Below are 27,941 nucleotides of genomic sequence, written 5' to 3'. Positions count from 1 at the left end.
ACGAATGAGCTACTCATAGTCTTGTTATTAGCATTCAAACTACTAGGAAACACATCCACTAATACCATAACATGTTTATTAGTATTTACTATATCTTTAGATCTTCCATTCTACAAGATATAGAGTCCCTGGTCCTATTTATCAATCCCCATCACCTTCCCATTTGTGAGTTCCTGAAACAGACTAAAGTCAGGATAAAAAATACTACACTAAACAGCTCTTTGTAATCTTTGACAATGATAGGAGATTGTATCTGAATTCTGGGATATATAGGAAATTTTGTATAGTTTTGTCCTTGGAGATAGAAGATTCACCAATATGACTTATAGGAACTTTCCTACTTGTAGGTAGATTAACCCTGGTTTTAGCAAAGTTAACTCTAGTTTTGTTCAACAATTACCCATCATGCACTATGTGATTTGATGCTCCTATGTCTACAATCCAGCTAAGAGCAAGCAATTCAGCAACACCAGTAGTTATAGGAAATGAAAAGAAGAATGCATTATCTAGTTTAAACAAAATAGTTGTCGCAGTTACCTATTTTCTCAAGATCATTACATATACCCAAGTCAAAACAAATAAAACAGATGCAAGATCACAAGGTTGTCAGAATCATCAAGAGGCAACTACTGCAGTTGATCAATAGGATAGGTGGTTTAAGGAATCTTAGATTTTATGACATAACTGGGCATGCTTTATATCATATTGGATTCGACTGCTTCAACCAAATGATAACTAAGCTAGCAGAATAATTCAAAGATTTCAAAGGAGATGTACACAACATGTATCCATAAAATTTGACCAAATAGGATCTCAAGCATACATCATAAGTTTCCCAGAATATTAGATAGATTCACAGGTGCTACAAGCTGCATTTAACAATCTTTCTACTCACACTCTACGACTTGGAGACATCAAACCAATCGCATCTGAAAATATACGCATTGTGTTCTCATAATGGAAGACTTAGTTTAATATCCAGGAAGTCAGGACAGGCTGTTCCATATTTAATGTCTAGCATAATATAGCCATTAACAGGTTGTATTCCAACAGTTCAGTGTGAACTCAAACTAAGGGGAACAACATTTAGCTAAAACATTTTTGTCTGCTTACGTTTGAATCAAAGAAATGCAAGTAGTGAAAAGGGAAAAGGGCAGACACTTTCTTAGGTGAAAAAAGAAAATTGGTTTACTAAACCACTAGGTTGAGATAGTTATTTGAAAAATATTAAGCTTGATTCACTGATGAAAAATTACAAAAAAAAGGAATTAAGATAGGGACTGATGACTTTCAGATACCCTCTCCAAAACTTAAATGATTTTCTTCCTCCTTTCCAAAATAGTGAACAAAAAACTCTATGTCAAGATAATATTGCAAAAAATAATCTTATTACATCATTTCAAAAGCTGAGATCCCATAGTACCATTAGCTAAGAGAGGGACATAAAATTATTCTACTTCCAAGTTTGGATCAGACTGAACAGGAAAGGGACCCCCCTCGATGGTTCACACTTTTATTCAAACATGGATAGCCATAGCAAGAGACAATACAACAGTCAAAGCCACAGCATTACATCTACCACAGTAAGGGACTAACAAAGCCAATAACAGACAATGCTTGAGCAGGTAACATGTAGAATATGGACTAACATATACTTTGCGACCAGATTCAAAATAAACGACATTTAAACTTCACTAACTAATTAATTCTAGCAAGACAACATATAAGTCATGACCAACACAGAGCCAAACCAATATATAATACATGCTTAGCATAGACAGACTAACCCGAAATAACTTCTAAGGCACGTTTAACTAAAACAGGCTAAACTAAATTTGTATATAAAACTAAAACAATCACAGAATTGAACTGAACAGGACTGAACATGCTTAATTCAACCAAAATAACTACAAACGAAAAAAAAAACTAAAATACAACTAAGCAGAAAAATCGCATCAATGGTTTCAAACATTTAAACAAATACTAAAATAACTTAAAGGAGGAAAAATTACCTTCTTCGGGTGCAGCGAAGTGGGTACGGGTCTTCGATTCACACCCGAAACACTTCAAATTCGATGTTGCGAGACTCGGACTCACAACAACCATAGAACAGACGAAAAAAATTGTTTGAATATTTTTTGATTCGATATTTCGTGGTATTGTGACAGCTAAAAGAAGATACGTTTCCGGGGATTTTTCTTGAGGGTTCAAGAACTCGTTTTCTTTCTTATAAGGGCGTTCTTCCCTCCCTTTTCCTGCGATTCTCCCCCCCCCCCCCCCATTTGTACTGATTTGGAGATGACTATTTATAGGGCGATTTAAGGGTTTGTTGCGAAGAGAGAGGAGCGTACAGAGGAAAGGAACGGGGGACAAAGAAGAGTGGGGAACAGATGAAAATGGGGGGAAAGAGGAGCGGCGGTGGTGGGGTGAGAAGAGAGAGGAAGGAGGGAAAGAGATGGGGGTGGCGGCTTAGGTTTAGGGGTAAAGGGAAGAGGAACGAAAAAAAAATGAAAGGGAAACCCTTTTCCCTTATTTTGAAATAGATGGGTCGTCCGGGTCGGGTCGGGTCGGTGGTGTGGGCTGGATCAATTTTTTGGATTGGGTATTAAATGAATGGGCTGGTCCGAAGTGTTGGTTAATTATTTGGGCTGGGATTTGAAATGTGGATTGGGCATTAAAATGGGTTGGGATGAATTAACAATGGGCTGGTAAATTTAAAAATGTGGACTGATTTTGTGAATTGATCCGAAAATAGTATGAGTTGGTTGGGCTACTACATTTTAAATAAAAGACCTATTTAAATAACTTGTGTTAAAATATTACTCGATATAAGACATGCAATCATTAATGCTCAGATAAAAAATGGCGTTGCAATAGCCGTGCAATAATATTTCGAAAATCCCCAGTAAAATAAATACTATTATTTAATTATGCAAAGATAAATGCGATGCGTGTGCGTAAGCTGGTAAAATGTGCTGAAATGATAAAGATGTGAATAATAATAATAATAATAATAGTAATAATAATAATAATAATAATAATAATAATAATAATAATGGCTAGTAACTGTATAGAATAATGAAATGCCGATATTGATAAGAGACTAATAATTATAGTAAAAAAATAAATATATATATTTTAATTTTTCTAAAAATATTAGAAGCGTAAATAGGTATTTCGGAGGAGAGGCGGGACAAAATTGGGTGTCAACACCATGGACTCGAAACGACGTGAAAAAGGCGGTTGACAGAAGTGGACCACCAGGGGCGAGACACGTGGCCGATAAAAGGGGATGCGTTATGCAACCGTTCCCTCCAAAATGCGAAGATAACGACGAGATGACAAAACCACCGGTTTAGGAAGGTATCCACTCCCCGTTACTCCGGTAGATCGGAGATCCGAAAAGTGTGGGGGCTATCTGTATACGGTAAAAACCGGGTATGAGGCAAACCGGTGGAACGAGGAACCGGAGGAAGGAATGAGGATGTGCCGGATACTATTCGCCCTTGACCGGGGTAATGCTGGGGCCGGAGCTGAGCAAGGGCACCGACAGGTCTGCCTTCGACGTCATTGAAACGGCCAAGCCCGGTGACCCGAGCATTCAAGCCCGGTGACCTGAGCATTCATAGCCGTTGGTCCGTGTGGCCGTTGCATGCGGGCCACGCGCCAGTAGCGTCCTGTCATGGTCAACTACCTACCATGCGTGTGTCAGACGGCGCCGTCAGTCCAATCCCACCAAATCCGTGCAGAGCTGTCCTTGTTACTATTATTTTATTAGTTCCCATTGTATGAGACCCAGGGAAGTGGCACTATAAATAGGGCACATCCCCCTCCTTTGTAAGGGTTGGCTCCATTACCTACCAAGAACATTCATAATAAAAGAGTTCATATATACAATCTCCCTCTCAATATCTGATTCGGCCAGGGCCGTTTGTTTCCATTTATATTGTGTTTATTCCATCAAATATTAAAGAGATTATCATTGTTAGATGTTTTCTTACTACATATTCACACACTTACTTTACACTATCAAATATACATCAAGATCCCAGCGCATATCCTATACCCGCGTACAAATTCAATTGGTTTCCCAAATTCGGGGTAAACACTACCAAATTAATTCGGTATGGTTCGGTATTTTAAAGTTCGGTTTCGGTATTTTACGGTACGGTAAATCGGTACTATAGTTTGTTCGACTTCAATCTACATATACTCATATCGTGGAGAATTATGACTTCCGCTATTTAAGAAATGTCTCAATTATAATGTACTAAACCTTTACACGTGTAAAAATATTCAAAAGAAAGTAGAAGCAATCCCCTTCGTAAATCAATTACACAAAAAAGACATTTAAATCAAGGTACAGTAGTCAAAGTTCCAACGTTTAAACAATTAGTTTTCTAATAATACTGGTTTATATATATGTTAGTATTATAATACCAATTTATATGAATTGTATATGTAATTATATACTTAGGTATGGTATTCGGTATTTCGGTATTTTCTTTATGAATATCGAATACCGTACCGAATGTCAAGCTTTTTAAAAATGCATACCAAATACCATAATACCGAAACCGCAGTATAAAAAATTTCAATTTCGATATGGTAATCGATATCTACCATACGCTGTCCATCCCTACTTATAGAGGTGAATGTGTTTTCCCAAGTATGTCCTTCAGAAAGAATACTGGATCTCCACAGAGTGTTGTGTCGGTAAATAAGGCACATTTAAGTTGTAAACAACTCAAACTCATACCAACACTTTCCCCAAATGTTGTACTACTCCTCCCCTCAATTTATGTGACACATTTCATTTTTCGAGAATTAATTTAATTAATATTTATTTGTAAACTGAATTAGATCTTTAGTTTTAAAACTAATATTTTAATATTAAAAAATTATATGAGAAGTATGATAAATTGAATGTGTTTTCCCAGGTATGTCCTTTAGAAAGAATATTGGATCTCTACAGAGTGTTGTGTCGGTAAAAATGTCATACATATTAGGACAAAGGGAGTATTTGTCAAATTTGTGTATGTTAGTCATTCAGCTCTCTATATCAGTAAGAGGTTCAAGTAATAAACATTTATTTAAAATTAATATACAGTTTATAATTTATTTTGTTTCTTAAATTTGTTTCAAATATAAATCATGTACCATCTGTGCTTAAAAGTTATACCCAAAATATGAATAGTCAAATGTCCTCTTCCAAAACTAACTTGGGGCCCTATCCCAACCTCTTGCACTAAATTAGGCATGCTATTTCCATATTAAATGCAGCAACAACAACAAAATACTCTATAATTAATTATTCCTTCGTCCCAATTTTGTGGTATATTTACCTAGGCATAAAGTTAAAAAAAAACATAACTGATTTTTTAAAATTTACTATCTAAAATAAATTTTAGATATTTCGTGTGATTATAAATTATTTCATTAAACATAAAAGGAGAATTTTAAAATTAAGTTATTTTTAATTATAAATAAGATAGACATTTTTTTTAACAGAGTAAAAAGAATTAAGTGTGTCATATAAATTGAGAAAGACTAAATTAGGCATCGCTATATTTTCATATTAAATGGAACATGCAACAAGAAGAAATAAACTATAATTAATTAAATTAAATTAAATTAAATTATGATAGTGATTTAGGCTTAGAGAAGACTCGTCAGGCTTTCCTGCAACGTTGGGTTAGATCTAAAATGGGACAGACAGAGAGTATTTAAGGATGTGCCCCGCCTTCTTAGCTCCCATAAACATAATACTCTTTCCCTTGTCTACATCTCCTTTGCAGATCTCTTGTAACACAATAGGTACTCTTCATTCTCTGTTTCCCTTCACGCGTTTTTGTTATTGATTTGTAGATCGAGAAGTGTGAACTTTGAGCATTCTTTTGAGGAAAAAAAAGAGTTTTTTTTTTTTTTTTTGTCGGTGTTCTTAGTATTGATCCATAATATTCAGTTTCCTGAGGAAATGCGTTACTAGTTGTTGGGGTTTCTGTAGATCTAGAGTTTGCTTCGATAATTGATTAGTGGATTTGGGATATGATTTGATCTAGCTAATGTCGGTGGTATTTTAGCTCAGAGCGTGTTTTTCATTTTAGATCCGTTCAAGATCATGATTAGTATATGTAATTGCTTATGGAATTTTGTTGTTTTCCGTGTCCAATTATTGAAATTCTCACATTTCCGCATATCTGATCCAATTTTGAAGTTATATGTAAACAGTATCATAGGTGAATGTAGCTAATCAAGTAGTAGTAATAAAGGTAAAAAGTACCGCAGGGCGCAGGCAATATGCGTTTCAGCTTTTCTATCATTCATTTCTTGACTAAAACTTTGTATTGTTGTAGTGCTAAAATACATGAAAGCCTACTCCTTTATGATGTATTACATTAAGGAAATAAGAATGTTGATCTGGTGGTTGGTATTTAGCTCGTATTATTATGCATATGCTAGCATTTTTGTTGGTGGTGGATATCACTGTAGGACAAGCGTTTGCTGAATAGGGTCGGTGAATGATAATATATAAACACGATCAGTCAACCTACCAAGTGTACATCAATCCCAAGCTTGTCGGGGTCTGCTATATTCTTTCCGCACTATTGGGATTCATTTTGTTCCTCTATAACTGCATTTAAACTTTTATCAGTTTTGTGCATATTGCTCCTTACATTATGGATTTGCCGTAAATTATAATACAGCCTCAAAAGTACATGAAGTCGTGAACTTTTGTCTTTTGCAGTTTGGAACAAAGGAAAATGGTTAAGATTTGCTGTATAGGAGCTGGATATGTTGGGGGGCCCACCATGGCCGTCATAGCACTCAAATGCCCTTCTATTGAAGTGGCTGTTGTTGATATTTCTGTGCCTCGTATCACAGCCTGGAACAGCGACCAGCTTCCCATCTATGAGCCAGGCCTCGACGAAGTAGTCAAGGAGTGCCGGGGCAGGAACCTCTTCTTCAGCACAGATGTGGAGAAACACGTGCGGGAGGCTGATATCGTTTTTGTTTCTGTGAACACTCCTACCAAGACAAGGGGTCTTGGAGCAGGCAAGGCTGCAGATCTCACTTACTGGGAGAGTGCTGCCCGTATGATTGCCGATGTCTCGAAATCTGACAAAATAGTTGTTGAGAAATCAACTGTTCCAGTAAAAACTGCTGAGGCAATTGAAAAGATTTTGACCCACAACAGCAAGGGCATTAACTTCCAGATCCTCTCAAACCCTGAGTTTCTTGCAGAGGGTACCGCAATCGAAGACCTCTTTAAACCTGACAGGGTTCTAATTGGAGGCCGGGAAACTCCAGGAGGCCAGAAGGCTATCCAAGCACTGAAGGATGTTTACGCTCATTGGGTTCCTGAAGAAAATATCATTACCACCAACTTGTGGTCGGCTGAGCTCTCAAAGTTGGCTGCCAATGCATTCTTGGCACAAAGAATCTCTTCTGTGAATGCCATGTCGGCTCTTTGCGAGGCTACTGGAGCAAATGTTTCACAGGTGTCATATGCTGTTGGAAAGGACTCGAGGATTGGTCCCAAGTTCCTTAACGCTAGTGTTGGTTTTGGTGGGTCTTGCTTCCAGAAGGATATTCTGAATCTGGTTTACATTTGTGAATGCAATGGTCTTCCAGAGGTGGCTGAATACTGGAAACAGGTTATCAAGATCAATGACTATCAGAAGACTCGTTTTGTCAACCGCGTTGTTGCCTCCATGTTCAACACAGTATCAGGCAAGAAAGTCGCCATTCTTGGTTTTGCTTTCAAGAAGGATACTGGGGATACTCGAGAGACCCCTGCAATTGATGTTTGCAAGGGACTGTTGGGGGACAAGGCTAACTTGAGCATATATGACCCTCAGGTGAATGAGGACCAAATTCAGAGAGACCTCTCAATGAACAAGTTTGATTGGGATCATCCTCTTCACCTTCAGCCAATGAGTCCAACGACCGTGAAACAAGTCAGCGTTGTTTGGGATGCTTATACCGCGACAAAGGATGCCCATGCTGTCTGCATCCTTACAGAGTGGGATGAATTTAAGACTCTTGATTATAAGAAGATATATGACAACATGCAAAAACCTGCTTTTATTTTTGATGGTAGGAACGTTGTGGACGCAGAGAAGCTTAGAGAGATCGGGTTTATTGTCTACTCAATTGGTAAGCCCCTGGATGCCTGGCTCAAGGACATGCCTGCTGTCGCTTAAATGCATTACTTGGAAATCAAAAATATTAGTTATATGAGGCAATCAGCTGGGATTCTTACTATAATTTTTTTTACGTTCAGTTTCTGTTTTGTTTTATCCCACGTAGGCTGAAGGACCATCATGGTCACTACCAGACTCGCAATGTTTAATGTTTCTTTTGTGTTGATGATACTACTATTTTTGTCATTTACTAGTCAGAGGATTTTGTTTGTTCGATTCATAAAGGTTATTAAGTTGCACTAGACTACGCTCTTCGTGGAATGGGTATGAATTTGGTGTCCCTTTCTATTATTCTTCTCAGAGCAATATTATATGGACTAACAATTAATGATCTAGAGAAATCAGAAGTTATATAATTATTAATAAAATTATTTTGAAGAAGCAATGTGAAGTATCTATACCATGTCCTACCTGTTTAACAGGGAGAGTGCATGCTGAACAATTTTGAGTATTCAAAGCTATAAGATGTTTACCTTGAAATTAAAATGGAAGAAGCATTGAATATTTTAATTGACGTTAAGAAGCTCCACATAATACACATTTGTAGTAATTTGTGGAAATATTAATTGCATGAGGCCTCACTGTGGCTGGACAATGTACTCATGCCTCTGCATTTGTCTTGCTTCTTAAGTTTAATAGGCTTCCAATTAGTCAATGGCTTTTAAAAGTACTACCAAACTTTTGAAAAAATCACTACTAAATCTCCGCTTTCATCATCATAAATCTATAAGGTGAATCTTTTTATGATTTTTTTTGTTGAGGGACGAAGAATATTCATGATGAATTAGAACTGTTTTGACATGTTAGAAGGCGATAGGTGCATTTGCCGGTTTTATCTCTTAGAGTTTGTCTGGTCAAACTTACAAAACATACTTATTTTTAGAAGTGCTTTTTTACCGAATAAAATTTCAGAAAATAAAAATTTGTGGTCGGTCAAATCATTCATAAAAACACTTTGTACTCTTATATTAGCAATTTGCATTTGGTCAATTTTCAAAAGTGATTTGAAGAAAAAACTCACGAAAAAACCATATAAAGATTCACCTTATAGCTATACTCTTTAAATAGATAAATAACTTAAATACTTGCACTGAAAGAGGCAAAATTTTGAAAGTTTATTTAATTTGAAATTAAGGAATAAAATAACAAAATAGAGAGAAGAATCATGTTAAGTATGGCAATTTGTCTTAGATATGTTAACATATGAAGTTAGATTTCTATTATGATTATGTGGTCAATATAAGTTTTTGGTAAAAATATTTTTTCTTGAAAGAAGTAAAAGTACTCTGATTCTGTTTATAGGAGAAACTATTTCTTTTAGCTTCCTCTCGATAGAGAAATTAATTATACTATTAGTCGAAAGTAATTATTTTGGGAAAATACACAAATACCCCCCAACGTATACACGGATTAATTATGACGCACCCAACCTTTGTGGGCGACCTATTACCCCCCTGACCTTATTTTTGCTGTATTTTTGTACCTTTTTTCGACTGACGTGGCACAATCAAAGTTTGATGCCCAGTTGCACACTCTCCACCACATTGGCGCCACGTCAGTGCCACATCGTCTTCTTCTTCTTCTTCTTCTTCTTCTTCTTCTTCTTCATTTCAAGAAATCAATCAACCCATTTTCCTCCATTAAAACACACATATTCAATTTCATCATCAATCATAAAAAGCTTATTTTCAAGAAATCAACCAACTCATATTCTTCCTCCATTAACGCACACACATTCAACCCATTTTCTTCCTCCATTAACGCACACGCATTCAACCCATTTTCCTCCTCCATTAACACACACATATTCAACCCATTTTCTTCCTCCATTAACACACACACATTGAAGGGCAACGAGTCCATTTGAAGGACAGTTCGTGCAAACAAACAATGAAGGGCAGTTCGTGCAATAAACATTTTACAGCAACTAGTCCATTTGAAGGGCAGTTCGTGCAATTTCTTCATTCCTGTTAAAAGTCCATTTGAAGGGCAGTTCGTGCAATTTCTTCATTGTTTATTTTGAAGAAATAAAGCAAACCAATATTTGTGGCAATTCGTGCAATTTCTTCATTGTTTATTTGAGAAAATAATCAAATGCCCCCTCAACTTAATGGAGGAAGAAAATGGGTTGGTTGATTTCTTGAAAAGATATTTATGATTGATGATGAAATCGAATGTGTGTATGTTAATGGAGGAAGAAAATGGGTTGAATGTGTGTGTTTTAATGGAGGAAGAAAATGGGTTGAATGTGTGTGCTTTAATGGAGGAAGAATATAGGTTGGTTGATTTCTTGAAAATAAGTTTTTTATGATTGATGATGAAATTGAATGTGTGTGTGTTAATGGAGGAAAATGGGTTTATTGATTTCTTGAAATGAAGAAGAAGAAGAAGAAGAAGAAGAAGAAGAAGAAGAAGAAGAAGAAGAAGAAGACATGGCAGTTACGTGGCACGGACGTGGCGGAGAGTGCGCAACACTCTCCACTGTGCAACTGGGCATCAAATTTTTTTTGTGTCACGTCAGCCGAAAAAGGGTACAAAAATACAGAAAAAATAAGGCCAGGGGGTAATAGGTCGCCCGCAAAGGTTGAGTGCGTCATAATTAATCAGAGTATACGTTGGGGGAGGGGGTATTTGTGTATTTTCCCTAATTATTTTCATTGAAATTTTATCAAATGACTTAAAGTGTTAATAAGCTTAGCCAAGCATCTTCTATTACTTGGGCTTTTCTCGACATTCTATTGAAAAATTTGAAAATTATTATATTTGGGGTCATTGTTTAAATTTTGTCCCCATTTAAGAAATTTATACAATAATGATCTTGATGCTAATATACAAGTACATTTTGTCAATCCGACAAGATTTGTGAAAATTTTAACAAGCTACGAGTAGGGGTGGGCGTTCGAGCCATCAGATTGGATATGAAAATTTTGGTTTCAATTTTCGATTTTCGGATTGAAGAAATTACAATCCAAGTAAACTCAGATCGGATTGGATTCTTTAAATTTGGTTTCGAGTTAATCGGTTAGGATATTTCGGTTTCGGGTTATCAATACGAAGAAAGCTGGTTCCAGAGAAGTCCTATGTAGTTTTTCTTTTCATGGGCGGTGGACAGAGAAAAAAGCCATTCATTAAACCTGAACTGGAGACAAAGAGTTGTTTAAAGACTTTTTCAAAACTCACTTCGATTTGACATTTGCATAGAAATGCGCTTTTCAGTTTAATTAAAAATCTGGACAAAAATACCTTTAAAGCCATGATAGATCGATAAAATAACTCATAAACTCAACAATATTATTAATATTTCATGTTTTCTTTCACGATAGAAAAACACATTTCAAGATGATGTCATGCAAATCATGATAAATTGATATTATAGCTCATAAACTCTACCAAATTGAGTGTTGCTTATCACGAGCAACCTTGCTCCTTGATCGGCGGGAAAGAGCATCTCAAAGTATGAAGCAAAGAATGTCACGTTTTGACTTTGTCTCTCGGGATCCACCACAGGGTAATTTTAATTTTTTCACAGGGTATCTCGGTGCATTTAATTATAGGTTACCTTTAAGTTTTAAAATTGAGCGGAGGTGACTCAAGTTTTAATTATTGAATAAAGGTAATGAATTTTGATTAGTGATTAAGGGGTTTTGAGCTTGCCCGACAGTTTCGTTTTTGACACTTTGACCCTCAGATTTATTTTTAACACTTTGCCCCCAAATTTTATTTTTAACACTTTGCCCCTGCCCCCACCCCACTCCCTGGCCCTAGCCCTTGCCCCCCCCCCCCCCCACCCCCACCAAAAAAATATTTTTTTAAAAAAGATTTTGATTTTTTTTTATTTTTTTGCACCACCCCCGCCCTCCCAAAAAAAATTAATTTTATTTAAAAAAAAAGCTTTGACAAGTTTTTGTTTTTGGTTTTTTGCACCACCCCCACCCCTGCCCCAAGTCCCCCACCACGCCCCCTACCTTGCCCCCCACCCCCACCAAAAAAATGTTTTTTAAAAGTTTTTTTTTGCACTACCCCCCCCCCCCCCCGCACCACCCCACCCTCCCAAAAAAATTAATTTTATTTAAAAAAAAATTGAAAAGTTTTTGTTTTTGATTTTTTGCACCACCCCCTCCCCCTGCACCCCCTACCTCCCAAAAAAAATTGAAAAGTTTTTGTTTTTGGTTTCCCCCCCCCCCCCCCCCCCCCCCAAAAGAAAAAAAGAAATTTTGAAAAGAATTTTTTTTTTCTTTGGTTTCTTACTCCACCCACCCACCCACCCAAAAAAAAAATTGTTTTAAAAAACAGTTTTGAATTTTTTTTGTTTTTTATTTGTTGCACCACCCCCTCCCCCACCCCACCCCCCAAAAAAAAATTTCTTGAAAAGAAGTTTTGAATTAGAGAGAGAGATATGTCTTCCATGTGTTGATCCTAGCAACCCTGGAAGAAGGCGGACAAAGAGAAGACGTGGAATCGAGGAATCATTGCAAACGAGGAAAAACAAATGCTCCTTATGCAAAACAGTTGGCACAAAAAACAACATGTACAAGGCGAAATGCTCCATAGTTGTTAATTGCACTGTGTTGTAATAATAGTTATTTGTTGGAACTTTATGAAATTTTAATGTTGTTCTTTTTAGAATGGTAATTTCTGTTCTTGGTGTTTGTGAACTTGGTTTATATGATATGTTGATCGTGTTTAATCACAAATGTGTGTATTCTTGTTAATAAGTTGCTGAACAGTTTCCAACAAGTAATGAATATGTTGCAACAGCTCTGTAACTTGTTGTGTTTTATCCAACTGCTAAAAGATTTTCAACAAGTAAGCAATCTGTTGCAACAACTGATAGACCTTGTTGCAGCAACTAAGTTACATGTTGGGTTTTTCCAACAAGTGAAGTGACTTGTTGCAGAAACTGGGTAACTTATTGTGTTTATCTAACAAGAGTAAGGACCTGTTCAAAAACTATGTCACTTGCTGCAACAGATACTACAATTGTTGCAACAGATACTATACTTACTGCAACAGATATTACAGTTATTGCAACAGATACTACTTGATTCACCCATATTTAGTGATCAACAAAGGGAATCAAGATATTTAGTGATAAACAAAGGAAATCAACGATATGTAGTGATCAATATATAATACTTAATCAATTTGATGGTATTTTGAGTCAGGAAAGATGATCTACTAAGTCAGTATGCACTAAATCCAATGATCATTAGAGTGAATTGATGTGAACTACTTGATTCACCTATATTTAGTGATAAACAAATGAAATCAACGATATTTAGTGATCAATATATAATACTTAATCAATTTGATGGTATTTTGAGTCAGGAAAGCTGATCTACTAAGTCAGTATGCACTGTGAACTACTTGATTCACCCATATTTAGTGATAAACAAAGGAAATCAACGATATTTAGTGATCAATGTATAATACTTAATCAATTTGATATATTTTGAGTCAGGAAAGATGATCTACTAAGTCAGTATGCACTAAATTGAGTGATCATTAAAGTGAATTGATGCGAATTACTTGATTCACCCATATTTAGTGATAAACAAAGGAAATCAACGATATTTAGTGATCAATGTATAATACTTAATCAATTTGATGTATTTTGAGCCAGGAAAGACGATCTACTAAGTCAGTATGCACTAAATCGAGTGATCATTAGAATGATTTGATGTGAACTACTTGATTCACCCATATTTAGTGTTAAACAAAGGAAATAAATGGTATTTAGCGATGAATATATATACTAACATCCTTAATGGATTAGATAGTAATTTCATGTAATTTCATGGATTAGATGGGCAATTCTAAGTGTATTCTTCCTAAATCGAGTGCTCATTGGAGTGTTTTGATGTGAAGTACTTAATTCAACCATATTTAGTGATAAACAAATGAATTCAATGTTATTCAACATAAACAAAGGAGTTCAATGTGATCAATATCGTGAATATGTTGCAACATATGAGATACCTGCTGCAACATATGAGTAAGTTGTTGCAACAATGGAGGAGTTGTTGCAATATATGAGATATATGCTGCAACATATGAGTAAGTTGTTGTAACATATGAGATACATGCTACAACATATGAGTAAGTTGTTGCAATAATTCAAACAAGTTGATTAATCTGTTGCAACAACTAAGCAACTTGCTTAAACATCTGATCCATTTGTTGAAACAGATTAGTAACTTGTTGTGACTTCTTCAACAAGTGTATGATCTGTTGCAACAATTAACTCATCTGTTGCGACATATTTTTTAGTTTTTGCAATAATTTAAGCAATTGTTTGATTTTTTCCAACAAAGTGAGTAATTTGTTGCAACAACTAAGCAACTTGTTTAAAAAGATTAGTAAATTGTTGAAACATATTAGTAACTTGTTGAAACAAATTGGTAACTTGTTGCAACTTCTTCAACAACTGTATGCATCTGTTGCAACAATTAGTAAGCAAAATAAATAAGTTCATAAACAGAAATTGTTCAACAGCCACCTTGGCTCCAAATACCACAACTAATCAAAATAAATAAGTTCATAAACATCATTCACAAATAACATAAAGGACAAAAAAAAAAAAACAGAAATTGTTCAACAGCAACCTTAGCTCAAAATACCACAACTTAAGTAATAATTTGTTCAGCATCTGCCTTCTGGGGTGTAGCAGATTTCCTTGATCTACTCCATTTCCTTCATTTCCATCATCAGTTTCTTCATCTTCTAGTTCTTCTTCACTTTCTTTATTTGTATCTACTGCTTCTTGGCTCTGTTCTTCATCTCTTTCTGAGGATTGATTGTCAGTTTGGCTGTTCAATTTGACTATATCTTTCCTCAACATTTGCTGATTCATAAATAGATTATCTACTTGTTGCAACAAGTGTAGAACTTGTTGCAACAACTACAAATCTGTTGGATATCTTCTACAAACAGAACCAAATAACTAAAGCTATGTCCAACAGATTTGTAGTTGTTGCAACAGATTGTCTACTTGTTGCAACAAGTTCTACTACAAATCTTTAGAATATCTTCTACAAACAGAACCAAATAACTGAAGATATGTCCAACAGATTTGTAGTTGTTGCAACAGATTGTCTACTTGTTACAACAAGTGTAGAACTTGCTGCAACAACTACGAATTTGTTAGATATCTTCTACAAACAGAAGCAAATAACTGAAGCTATGTCCAACAGATTAGTGAGTCATTGCAACAGATTGTCTAGTTGTTACAAAAAGTGTAGAACTTGTTGCAATAAATACAAATATGTTGGTTGTCTTCTACAAACAGAACCAAATAAATACCAGGACAAAAGCAAAAAAATTATCTGTTGAATATATTTTCCTAAATCCTGAACCATACCAGGACAACAATAGAAAAATCATCTATTTCACTACAAACACGCAACAACAATAACCTGAATTTTATCCAAACTTTTTCTAAACCCCCCCCCCCCCCCCCCCCCCCCCCGCCCCAAAAAAAAAATTCAAAACTTCCTTTCAAGTTTTTTTTTTTTGGAGTGGGGGGGAAGGGGTGCAAAAAACCAAAAATAAAAACTTTTCAAATTTTTTTTTTAAAACAAAATTAATTTTTTTTTGGGGTGGGTGGGGAAAGTAAGAAACCAAAAAAAATAATTCAAAACTTCTTTTCAAGAAAAAATATTTTTTTTGTGGCGGGGGTGGGGGGGGGGGGGGGTGTGATGCAAAAAAATAAAAACTTTTCAATACTTCTTTTTTTAATTATTTTTTTTTTGGAAGGGTGGGGGGTGCCAAAAAAATAAAAACATTTTTTTAAAAAAAAAATAAAGTGGGAGGAGGGGGAGTGGGGACTGGTAAAAATAAATCAAAATTTTTGAGGGTGGGGAGTGGGGCGAGGAGTAGGAGGGGAAGTGAAAAAATAAATAAAGAAAATCAATACTTTAAATTTATTTTATTTTTGGGGGAAGGGGTGGGAGGAGGAGAGGGGGGGGGGGGGGAGTGGCTGGTGAAAAAGCGAGTCCGGAACCAAAATAGCTCAAAAAAAAAACATTTTGAACCAAAATGCCCCAACAAAAAAAAAGTTACTGAAGTACCTATAGCGCAGTATTTTACTGCGCTATAGTACTAACGGAGACGGCCCCGTTAAGTCCTATAACGCAGTAAAATACTGCGCTATACGGAATACGCATCAACGTATAACGCATGATTTTACTGCGTTATAGGACTTTGCCTCTCTCCTATAACGCAGTAAAATCATGCGTTATAGTCTCTGTCACACCCCGTTTTAACCGGGTCGATTTAAGGAGTATGACGTATTGGTGTTTCCTATTTATTTTGTTTTAAGGAGTCGCCACCTAATTAATTTAACGGTGAATTAGGACACCTAGAGGTTAACTAAGGCAAAGTTAAAACTAAACCTCAATTAATAGTCTGCTTAACCAATGTGATTCTAGGTAAGGGCTCTATATTATCTTAAAGGGAAGGGGTTAGGCATCCTTTAGAATCCGTTAACTTACGATTATCCGACCAAACTTAGGTTAATTAATTAAGATTAAATACGATGCTTAAATTTTAAGAAAATGACTTATAATGCTGCTAATGTTTCAAAAAGGAAAATATAAGCTGTTTAAAATAAGACTTATACATATTGGTAAGGCTATTAAAATAAAATTAATACTTTGCATAAAAAATCTTAGAATATTATTTGAAATAAAGTTTACAAATGTTACTAATAGTTTAAATGAAAGCAGCATAACGAAAATGAAATTTACGAAATTACATATAAGTGGAAGAAGATGCAAGTTTATGCAATATTTTCATAAATATTTAAAACGAACTAAACGATGAGGTATTAATTGACTTTAAATTTTAGAAGTGTGAATAAAGTACAAAATAGCTAATAGATTTTTCTTTATTAACCATGCTTAATTAAGAATATGCCTGATTGAGGAGTTCTTTATTAACCATGCTCAAAACTTGAGGAGTTATTTAAAATACGTTTGAAATTTATGTTTGCATATTAGTGATGTTTTGAAATGTATATAATAGTAAGAATGATATATGATTCCCTTTATTTTAAAATACATAGCCATGTTATTTTGCAAATCAATTGTTCCAAATAAAATGAATATTAGACATTATAAATAGTTTTAACATGAAAAGAAGAGAGTAAAACTTATGGAATTAATTATTGGTTTACTACCCATCACTAAGACTAAACCCCACTAATTTCACTAGTGTTCATCTAAATTAAGAAAATAACAATAAAATAAAAATTAGTCACATAATACAAGTTAAAGACACAAAATAAAATAAAATAAAAGAAGTAAAGAAATATCGAATGGACCAGCCCTTGGGAATTACTGATCCTATTTGTTGTTGGGCCTCAGCCCAGAAATTTCATTTGTATTGCTACGGGCTGCTGCTGTTATCTACATGGGCCAAGGCCCAAATATTTTGTTTTTCTTGCTGCGAGTAGGCCTGATGGGAAAATGACTCAAGAATAATGCGTTGGGATTTTAACCCAACACCGAATGAGGGAAGAAATGAGTCCCTCGGATTCGTATGCGAGGTTCATGCAAAAGATAAAAGGAAAAGGATTAGTATGTAATCAACAAATGAGGTTAAATATATAAAAATAAACATCGAAAACTGATCAGCAGGCTGTATATATTGAGTATATTCGGGTTTACACAGTTCAGTCATTATGTATTTATGGTATGGAAAACAAGGCGACACTCAAGATTTACATTCCACAGCATAGAGAAACATGCCACATAAAAAGGGAACTATTAGTCAACACATCAGTTCTATTACTTTTAATAAGGAAATGCACACGAAGAACACATCTTACACTTTAGATCTATTCAGGATATGAATAAACATGAGTATCTTTCTCTGAAACCAACACAGCTCAAAAGAAATTTGATAAGAGAAACAATAGGACAACTTATGACAGGGTAGTGAGCACCTCAGTATTCCAAGATAAACCAAACAGACCAAAGAAGTAGGGCAGGGGTTGCAACAAATATAATTTGCATTATCTTCCTAGACCATCCATATAGATTCAGACTTAACACAACTATTCAAATATCAAATTATCACTTCAAAACTTCCCTAACCCTCTTTGTTCATTTTATCTCTTTTGAATAAATCAGATCTTAGATGAAGTGCTTAACTTAAGCTAACAGTCTAAGATATGTAGTTACAAATCAAGCCTTTAATGGTCCTATCATAACAGCTCCCAGAAAAGAAAGAAAAAAAAAAAAACCTATATGTGGCCCGAACATAAACTGGATCATAATCATATTACTGAGTATGTGTAGGCTGGATCATTTCAAGGAAAACACCAAGCAAACCAAACAAACTAAATAACTGAGTACAAGTCCTTTACCGATTACAACACTAAGCAACAGACTAGATATAGTGCAGGCAAACTAATAACAAGCAAATAAATGAGACAGTGAATGTATGTTATATACGCATTTGAACATACCCTAGCGACATGTTGAGCTAAGACAGCAATTTAAGCATAGAACAGCCTTAAACCAAACAAGTTTGTTGATGACTGGATAAGCTTACTTAACATCTGTAACAATTACAAAGAAGGAATGCCAAGTTCACATACAGAGGTTCAACTTATTTTACCATATCTATTGTAGTTCATGTATGCATACTAAATTCTCAAATTAGTACATTCCAAATCCGAGCTCAACAGTTTACCATATTGATACATAACCAAATTCAAACATCTTTATCTGCATATCCATAATAAATGCTTTTAAAAAAACAAAACTATCAGACTTAATCACCTTCGGATAAACTCTTACGAACACATAAATACAGAAATTAACTGGATTGAATCGACACACAAACAACTAAGCTCTGTTAACTACTGAGCTGGAAATTAAATCAAGCAGCAACCAAACATACGACAACTAAGGCATGACAGAAATTAACAATTAAAACTAAAATAGGAGGCGAAATACTAAACGAAGGTTTACCGACCCTTTTCGGGTGCAGCGAAGTGAGGCGAAGGTCTCGATACCTACTCGAACACTTTGAAATTCGAACTCGTGTATGTTCGGATTCGGACGAATATCCACAGCAAAAAAGAATAGGATCTGATATTTATGACGATATTGAGCAAATCGAAAGCCGAGGTTTTAACAGGGGAACTAGAACAATTAAAGACTCGTATCTTTTAGAGAAATTTGGCGATTCAAGCACTTCCATTCTTAGGGGGTTTTCAGACTGCGTATTTTTCGGCTTCCATTCTTGGGACCCCCGCTTCTCTCCCAAAATCCTCCCTTTTATCGTTTTCTTTGTATTGTGTTAAAAAAAATGAAGGAATTACGCGTGGGGAGCAGGGGAAATGGGGATGGCAGAGGTGCGTGGGGAGCAGGAGAAGGTGGGGTGTCAGAAGCGAGTGGAGATGATGATGGTGGAGACAGGTGTGGTGCGGCGTGGGGTGTGTCAGAGGTGTCGGTGATGGGGATCACGTGGTGAAGATGGAGGTATGGGTGTAGGTGAGGTAACGTGGGGTATGGGGCGTCGGAGTGATGGAGGAGATGGAGGTGTGAAGGTGACGATGGGGAGGTGGAGATGTGAAGGTGACGATGGGTAGGTGGAGAGAATCGACGGGAAGGTGGGGAGGCGGAAGAGAGAGTGAGAGAGAGGAAGAGAGAGACGGCGGAGGGGCGAAAATGATAAGGAAACCCTAAAGGGTTTTCCTTATCCTGAACGAAAATGGGCTGGACCCGGTCCATAAAATGGACCAGGTCAATTTTTGGACCGGGTATTAAAAGAATGAGCTAGCGAATTAAAACACGGACTATTCCAAAAAATTGAGATCAAAATATGGGCTAGTCAGGAAATATTTATGAGTTGATTGGGCTTTGATTTGGGATCCGATAAATCAAAATACGGACTGAGTGCAAGAAATAGTTTGGCTTCTAAATTTGGATAAAGAGACCCATTTCAATTAATGATATACCGAGGGTGACAAAATATTGCTTAATACCCAAAAAATGTGTGATTATTAGACTCGGGTAATAAGATCATATTGTGTTATAATAGCCGTGTAATAATATATATTATTTTCTTTGAAAATCCGCAGTAAAATAAATACTTTTTTTTTTATTTAATTATACAAAGATAAATGCGATGCGTGCGCGTAAGCTGGTAAAATGCCGAAATGATAAAAAATTATGAATTATAATAATAGTAATAAATAATAATAATGATAATAATAATAATAATAATAATAATAATAATAATAATAATACTAATAATAATAATAAAATGCGGTAATAGTAATAAGAATAATTAATAGAATAATGCAATAGCGGTATTGATAAGAGGCTAATAATTATAGTAAACATAATATATATATTTTATTTTTTCCAAAAATATTAGAAACGCAAAAAAAAATAGGTATTTCGGAGGAGAGGCGGGACAAAATTGGGTGTCAACAACTTGTCCCTCTTTGCCCGGTAATGATGAAAAGAGTTGTCGGGCAAAGACGTTGACTCGATAGCCTATTTTGTCCCGGCTAAAGGAAGCTTGAGAAAATTATGACCGAACTCCGGTCTCTGAGTTGCCTACATATCTCGGGCTGTACGAGAGTCAGGTCGAGTGTAGTTCTGGGATACTTACGACACTTGAACCCCGATTGGCGCGAAGCTTGCAAAATATTGTCCAGTGTTGAATTGTGACAAACTAGGTATTATGATAGAAACTTGAGAATTCTGAACATTGAATTGCTGGAACGCAAGAGAATGCTTGTAATTAGAGACGAGTGTTCGAGGTAGATCTTTGACCCGTGTCGGGAAGTTTGACTATCCTTCCCGACAAATTGCCCCAGTTCGCTGCCGAAGAAATAGTTCCACGATTTGATGTGTGATGCCAACTTTGATATTGCCAAAAGCCATCAGCTAAAAACAAATGTTAGCAATAAAGAAATATATGTAAATAAGGCAGGGTTGGAGAAGTTACACTTGCAACCCCTGCTTCGAAAGTTGAATCCACATTCGGAGGTGGATGCCGGAACTGAAATATAAGATTCCCGCATTCGGAGGTGGGTGCCTGAACTTGAATATAAAATACCCGCATTCGGAGGTGGGTGCCTGAACTGAAATATAAGATACCCGCATTCGGAGGTGGGCGCCTGAACTGAAATATAAAATTCCCGCATTCGGAGGTGGGTGCCTGAACTTGAAATATAAGATACCCGCATTCGGAGGTGGGTGCCTGAACTTGAAATATAAGATACCCGCATTCGGAGGTGGCGCCTGAACTGAAATATAAGATACCCGCATTCGGAGGTGGGTGCCTGAACTTGAAATATAAGATACCCGCATTCGGAGGTGGGTGCCTGAACTGAACATTGAAATACCCGCATTCTAAGGTGGGCGCCTAAATTGAAAATTGACATACCCGCATTCTAAGGTGGGTGCCTAATTTGAACATTGAAATACCCGCATTCTAAGGTGGGTGCCTGAATTGAACATTGAAATACCCGCATTCTAAGGTGGGTGCCTGGATTGAAATTGACATACCCGCATTCTAAGGTGGGTGCCTAAATTGAACATTGAAATACCCGCATTCTAAGGTGAGTGCCTAAAATTGAAAATTGACATACCCGCATTCTAAGGTGGGTGCCTGATTTGAATTTTGAAATACCCGCATTTTAAGGTGGGTGCCTATATCATGTCCACTTCCCATGGTGCAAAAATGTAAATCCACATCCACTTTCAGGGTGCAGAAAAATAAATCCAAGTCCACTTTCACAGTTCAAAATATAAATCTACGTCCGCATTTCACGGTACAAAATATAAATCCACGTCGACTTTGACGTCCGTATTATACGGTACAACAGTAAATTTACATCTACTTTCACGTCTGCATTATACGGCGCAAAAATAAATTCACTTTTACTTTCGAAACATAAATCTGTATCCACTTTCTACAATTATATGTATATTTTTGTAATATAATTCTACTCCCACTCCCATACTCGTATCCACAATATAAATGTAAATCCACGTCCACTTTAGAGATAATATTGTAAAAAGATATCCACATCTTACTCGATGTCCCATTGTGACGGGGGTTAAATCTATAATTAACCCCACAATTTGATATACGATGCAATATTTCGATCTTGTTATCTTATTAACATACTTCATTCTAAAAGAATTTGATAATGATTTGAACATGTATGAAGTGATGACGAAATTGAGGAATTCTAACCAATAACAGGTGATCAAGGTCAGTGTCCATGATTATATGTATTCGATCCATCGATGAATGTCACGAGCTAAAACAACTGTTAGTGATAAGAATCAATAGCTGGGTCTAAAAGAATTATACTTACAGCCCTTGGTTGAGAAGATGAATTTGTGTCCACTGTTGCAATTGAAATTTCGTGATGAGTGGAACGACGCCCACCGTTCGGCATAAGCTACCTTTGCATCCACGCTGAAGAGTATTTGCATTTTGAAGAAAGTTAACTTTTTGATCACGCCCATAATTTAATACATGCACCGTGTTCATGTTAATTGGACCTGTCTCAACAAAGAAAAATTGTGAGTTTAAAAGAAAATTGGTTGACTTGTGCATGTCGGGGAACTTGGCCCTTGAATTGACCTTTGTCTCGGTCGCGTCCACGTTCTTCGATGTCTCACCACATATCTTGCTTTGCCGGGGAGTTTCAGTTATAAAAAAAAATGTATTTTGAAAATAAAAGTAATGAGATTTGGATGACTTTGAAAGGAAATACTTAGTGGCTCTAATATGTAACATGACTAAGAAGACTCGCTTTTTGAATTTATTCACATTTTAGAAATATGGACGGACTTTTGTTTAAGACCACTTTTATGCTACTTCTAAAAATTTATCCCAGTTTCAGTCTTAGAGATGCTTGATTCTGGACAATTGAAAAATAAGAACTTATAATGAAAGTTTTCGAAAGTGATTTGATCGACATCGAAATTTGTCCCAGTTTCAAGTCCTGGAAACGCTTGGTTCTAAACGATCGAAAAGTGAGAAAGTTGTAATGAAAAATTTTTGAAAGTGATTTGACCGATTTCAAAAATTTGTCCCAGTTTCAAGATACTAAGACACATGAATTTAAATGGTGGGAAGACCAAAATCTCGTTAAAAATCCTTATGTATTTTATACGAACCAGTGGCAGTTTGTTTTCAAAAACGCCATTGGAGGGCAGATTTTCGTGGTCCCCACCAAATAAAAATGTCATTTTCTAGTAAATTTCATCCGGAAAGTTTAGATTCTCGGTATATTCAAGTCAAGGAGCAAGATTCTAAGTTTGAATTTTGAGAAAAAGCGGCGTACAACTCGATTAAAATATCTACAAAAAATCTTCGATTAAGGTTTTCTACTATGAACTTTTGTTATTATTTTATTATATACATTATATTGCATGCATGTTTAACATTTAATCATCATTAATAATAAAAAAAATCAATTTTTTTTTTGTGTTTGATCGGCTGGGGGCAGTGGCTTAGGCCACTATTTCGTTTTTTATTTTTTTTATTTTTATTAATGATGATTAAATTCATTATTTGTTAAATGTTTATGAATTGTTAATTGTTAAATGTTTATGCATTGTTAATTCGTTATATGTTTATGAGTTGTTAATTTGATTAATTATTTATGAATTGTTAACATTGTTAATTTGTTATATGTTTATGAGTTGAATTTGGTTAATTATTTATGAATTGTTAATGAATTATTATTTATACTAATAAAATTATCGTTACATAACAATAAAATTAAAGTAGAATCAAAGCAAACATTTTATTTATACTAACAACATAATATAATACAATAGGTAACAACCATCCAAACAAGTTGTAAACGATTATGAAATGTTAATATATACAATTTTATAAGCATGAATATATATGTTAAATTAAAAAAAATTATCTTAAAAAGAATAGTTAAAGTTCTTCTTTTCATAAATACATAAGCTAACGAAAAAAATATAAAGTTTATAGGAAAATGTGGTCGACGAATATGAACTCTTAGTTTAATTTTATCGTAGTTGTGTTGGCTATTTGGTCAACTAAAAATATATCACATATTCAAAATATAGTTCCAAACAAATATTACTGCTAAATTTCGATTAGTTAATATAATTTATCTTTCATTTCAAGAATAATGACTAATTTAGTTTGTACAGACCGGACTCTTTCATGGATCCGAAAGTTTGGGCATACACAGAGTATACTCCCTGATGTCCGTCATTAGCTCCGACACTACCAGCGGGACGATCGGGCTGCCATTGATGATAATTTTTTGGCTTTCATGGATGTCCAGCTCCACCGTTGGGAGAACAGGTTGGGCACCTTAGCGGTGGTCGGCCATTTGACTCCCGTTGAGCATTACATGCGCTGGTACCATCAGATCACACGCCGATTGATCGGCAACCCAGCTATGCGTCCCCCTAGGGATGTAGGATATTCAGCACTCGCGGGGCAGTACGAGGCATTGGTGAGTTTATCGTATTTAGATTTATCTAATTTCATTAATTGTTACGTTTTAAAAATAAACTTTTTTTATTTCTGTTAAACACAAATGCAGCTAGTGGCCGTACAGCGTTTACGCATCTTGGGGTTAGAGCATATGCCTTACCCTAGGCTTGCGGGGCTTGCCGCGGAGATGGTTAGAATTTCCGAGGATGGTATCCGCCAGACAGGCGAGATTAGGCGCATGGCGGAGCCTGTTCCGGAGGCTGAGTATCAGGCAGCACCGGGGGCTCCCAGAGGCGTAGGCCGTGCTGGCAGAGGACGTCGTGCTGCCGGAGGACGCGGCGCTGCTGCCGGAGGACCTGGTGGTGGAGGACTGATAGATAAGGCAGATGAGGCCGATCCCATTCCAGAGGGCGTTCACGGTCTAGTCCATCCGCAGCCCTTCCAGGCCGGTGGCAGCTCACCTGGAGACTCACCTACGTTTACGCCGGCGCTCTTACTTGCTGAGATACCCGGGTCTTCATCACAGCCGAGCCATAATGCATACATGGAGGAGCGTGATAACGTTGATTGGGCGGCGTTACGCGCTTCATTAGCCGATGAGCGGCCTGTGAGGAATTCAGAGGGAGCCCGGATTCTTGACTTTGATGAGTTTTTGATCCCGGTTAGTATTTAAAATACATATTATATATATATATATATATATATATATATATATATATATATATATATATATGTTATTCATTATTTAGTAATATTTTATATTTTAGGATTCGGCGCCAGCGGGTTCATCAGAGCCACCTACTCAGCCTGCCGAGGCAGAGGTGTCTTCTCATGAGACTACCGAGGCGCATGTAAGTTTTTTACTTAAAACTAATTTTATTCAATATAAGGTCAATATTTAATATACATATTTGATCATTTAAAGTACTTATTATTTCATTTTTTTCATATTTTAGGATTCGGCGCCAGCGGGTCCATCAGAGCCACCCACTCAGGCATTTTCTCATGGGTCTACCGAGCCAGCAGTGTCTTCCCATATGACTACCGAGCCACAGGTAAGCTTTTTATTAAAATTTATTTTATTCAATATAAGGTCAATATTTAATATACATATTTGATCATTTAAAGTACTTATTATTTCATTTTTTTCATATTTTAGGATTCGGCGCCAGTGGGTCCACAGGAGCTGCCCATTCCGGAGCATTCTCATCAGCCTGCCGAGGCAGAGGTGTCTTCTCATGAGACTACCGAGGCGCATGTAATTTTTTTACTTAAACTAATTTTATTCAATATAAGGTAAATGTTTATTTAATTTTTATAACCTTTACTTGGACTTCGAACAGCATCTCGTCCAGGAGACTACCTCATATTCACCATCACACCCATCTCAGGAGGCTACAGACCCATCTCAGGAGCCTTCTCAAGCGCCCGTTGACACACAGGTTCGATTAAATAAATAACGGTAATGTATTCAACATAAATAAGAAATGATACTAATATTTATATATTTTTCAGGTTCATCCTTCGGCGCCTGCAGTGACGACTCCCGACGAGGAAGAGGTCCAGTTTCCAGATCCAGCTCAGCCTGAGGTTCTGAGCGTGCTAGCGGGACAAGATCCCAAGAAGAAGCACGTTCTAGTTAAGGGCGCAAGGGCTAGGGGAAGAGGAGATGATCATGACTTGGAGCGCCCGGTTATTAAGAGGAAAAAGGGCGACGGAGACGATGGCGAGGGCGGTGGGGATGGTATGAGCCTTAGGCCTAGGGATAGTCTCCGCCATACTACATGTGGGACCCATCCTCGATAGTGTATATACATTAGTGTTGTACAATTTATCGTAAATATTATACATTTTTTTGCATATTTATAAATATTATCATTAGTCTTTATTATTGATAATAAAAAAAAAACGTGACACATTCGAAATAAAGTTAAGCATTAATTTAAAAATAAGACGAAACCCTAAAAGATAAATAACTTAAAGCTAATGACTACAAGTCTTCAAACAAAAAAGGACTTCGAACACTTTTCAACTATTAAAACGACAATTCAAAGTATCACGTATTCTTGATGTGTTGAGTCTATTTTATTAATTGTACAAATATAACTAGAGTTCTATATAAAATATTGAAGTTTCGGAGTCTTAAAGCATGATTAATATACGGCTAAACTACGTAAAAAAGTTTTTATTACGTAATAAGGGAAGAATGGAAAGGGGAATTTGTGGTTATGTGGTGTCCTATAACGCAGTAAAATCATGCGTTATACGTTGATGCGTATTCCGTATAACGCAGTATTTTACTGCGTTATAGGACTTAACGGGGCCGTCTCCGTTAGTACTATAGCGCAGTAAAATACTGCGCTATAGGTACTTCAGTAACTTTTTTTTTGTTGGGGCATTTTGGTTCAAAATATTTTTTTGGAGCCATTTTGGTTCCGGACCCTGAAAAAGCAATTTTTTTTTTTAAATTTGGGGGGCGAGGAGGGGGGGGGGGTAGCTGATAAAAAAGCAAATAAAAAATATCAAAACTTTTAATTTTTTTTTGGGAGGGGTGGGAGGAGGAGGAAGGGGGGGGGGGCTGGTAAAAAAGAAAATAAAAAATATCAAAACTTTTCTTAATTCTTTTTTTGGGGGTGGTGTGGGGTGGGGGGAGGGGTGGGAGGAGGAGAATTTGGGGGGGGGGGGGGGGGCTAGTGCGTTTTTTGGATTAAGTTGGGCTCTTTTTGTATTTTATAAAAGATTAAGAAAGTTGAAGAAAATACATTTTTGACCAAATCTTCTTAATCCCAAATTTAATTGGATTTGTTTTGATGTGATCCTCACAAGTCACCTGTGGTAATTTCACAACTAAAAGGTCCCTTTAGTTAAATCTTCGGGTATCTCCCCCTTATGACCTGAAAGCAAAAATTATTTTTCCGAACGGTGTGCAAGTCACGATAAATACATATACTCCCTCTGTTTCAATTTGTTTGAACCTTTTTAGTCCGTGTCAAAATTAGTGACCTCTTTTTTTTTTTTTTTTTTTTTTTTGGTAAATAACTTTATATTACCAAAGTAGAATTTGAAGTACAGATTTTCTCTCTGAGCTACTGGACATACGAGCCCCAGTGCTTCAGACCATCTCATCACCTATAACTTGCTACTCAACACAATTAGCATCATCGTTCATTACTCATTACATGTACATTTATCAACTATGGTGGGTAAAAATTATGGTGGTTCATCCAGCTTGTCACCTTCGTTGTTCTGGTTCCTCGCATG

The 27,941-nt window shown here is 36.2% G+C and overlaps 1 protein-coding gene across 1 annotated transcript; it reads left to right on the top strand.

The window, feature by feature from the left end:
- Window positions 1-5,658: 5,658 nt before the first annotated feature.
- Window positions 5,659-8,449, top strand: LOC132621378 (UDP-glucose 6-dehydrogenase 3-like). The gene is made up of 2 exons (XM_060335626.1): window positions 5,659-5,817; window positions 6,749-8,449. Exon 2 carries the CDS (start codon window positions 6,765-6,767, stop codon window positions 8,205-8,207), a length of 1,443 nt encoding a protein of 480 aa, XP_060191609.1. The 5' UTR covers window positions 5,659-5,817; window positions 6,749-6,764; the 3' UTR covers window positions 8,208-8,449.
- The last annotated feature ends 19,492 nt before the right edge of the window (window positions 8,450-27,941 follow it).

Source organism: Lycium barbarum, chromosome 12 (assembly GCF_019175385.1).
Source record: "Lycium barbarum isolate Lr01 chromosome 12, ASM1917538v2, whole genome shotgun sequence".
Classification (NCBI taxonomy): domain Eukaryota; kingdom Viridiplantae; phylum Streptophyta; class Magnoliopsida; order Solanales; family Solanaceae; genus Lycium; species Lycium barbarum.
The sequence above is the reverse complement of the archived record's forward strand: the minus strand, read 5'-3'. Positions and strand labels throughout refer to the sequence as shown.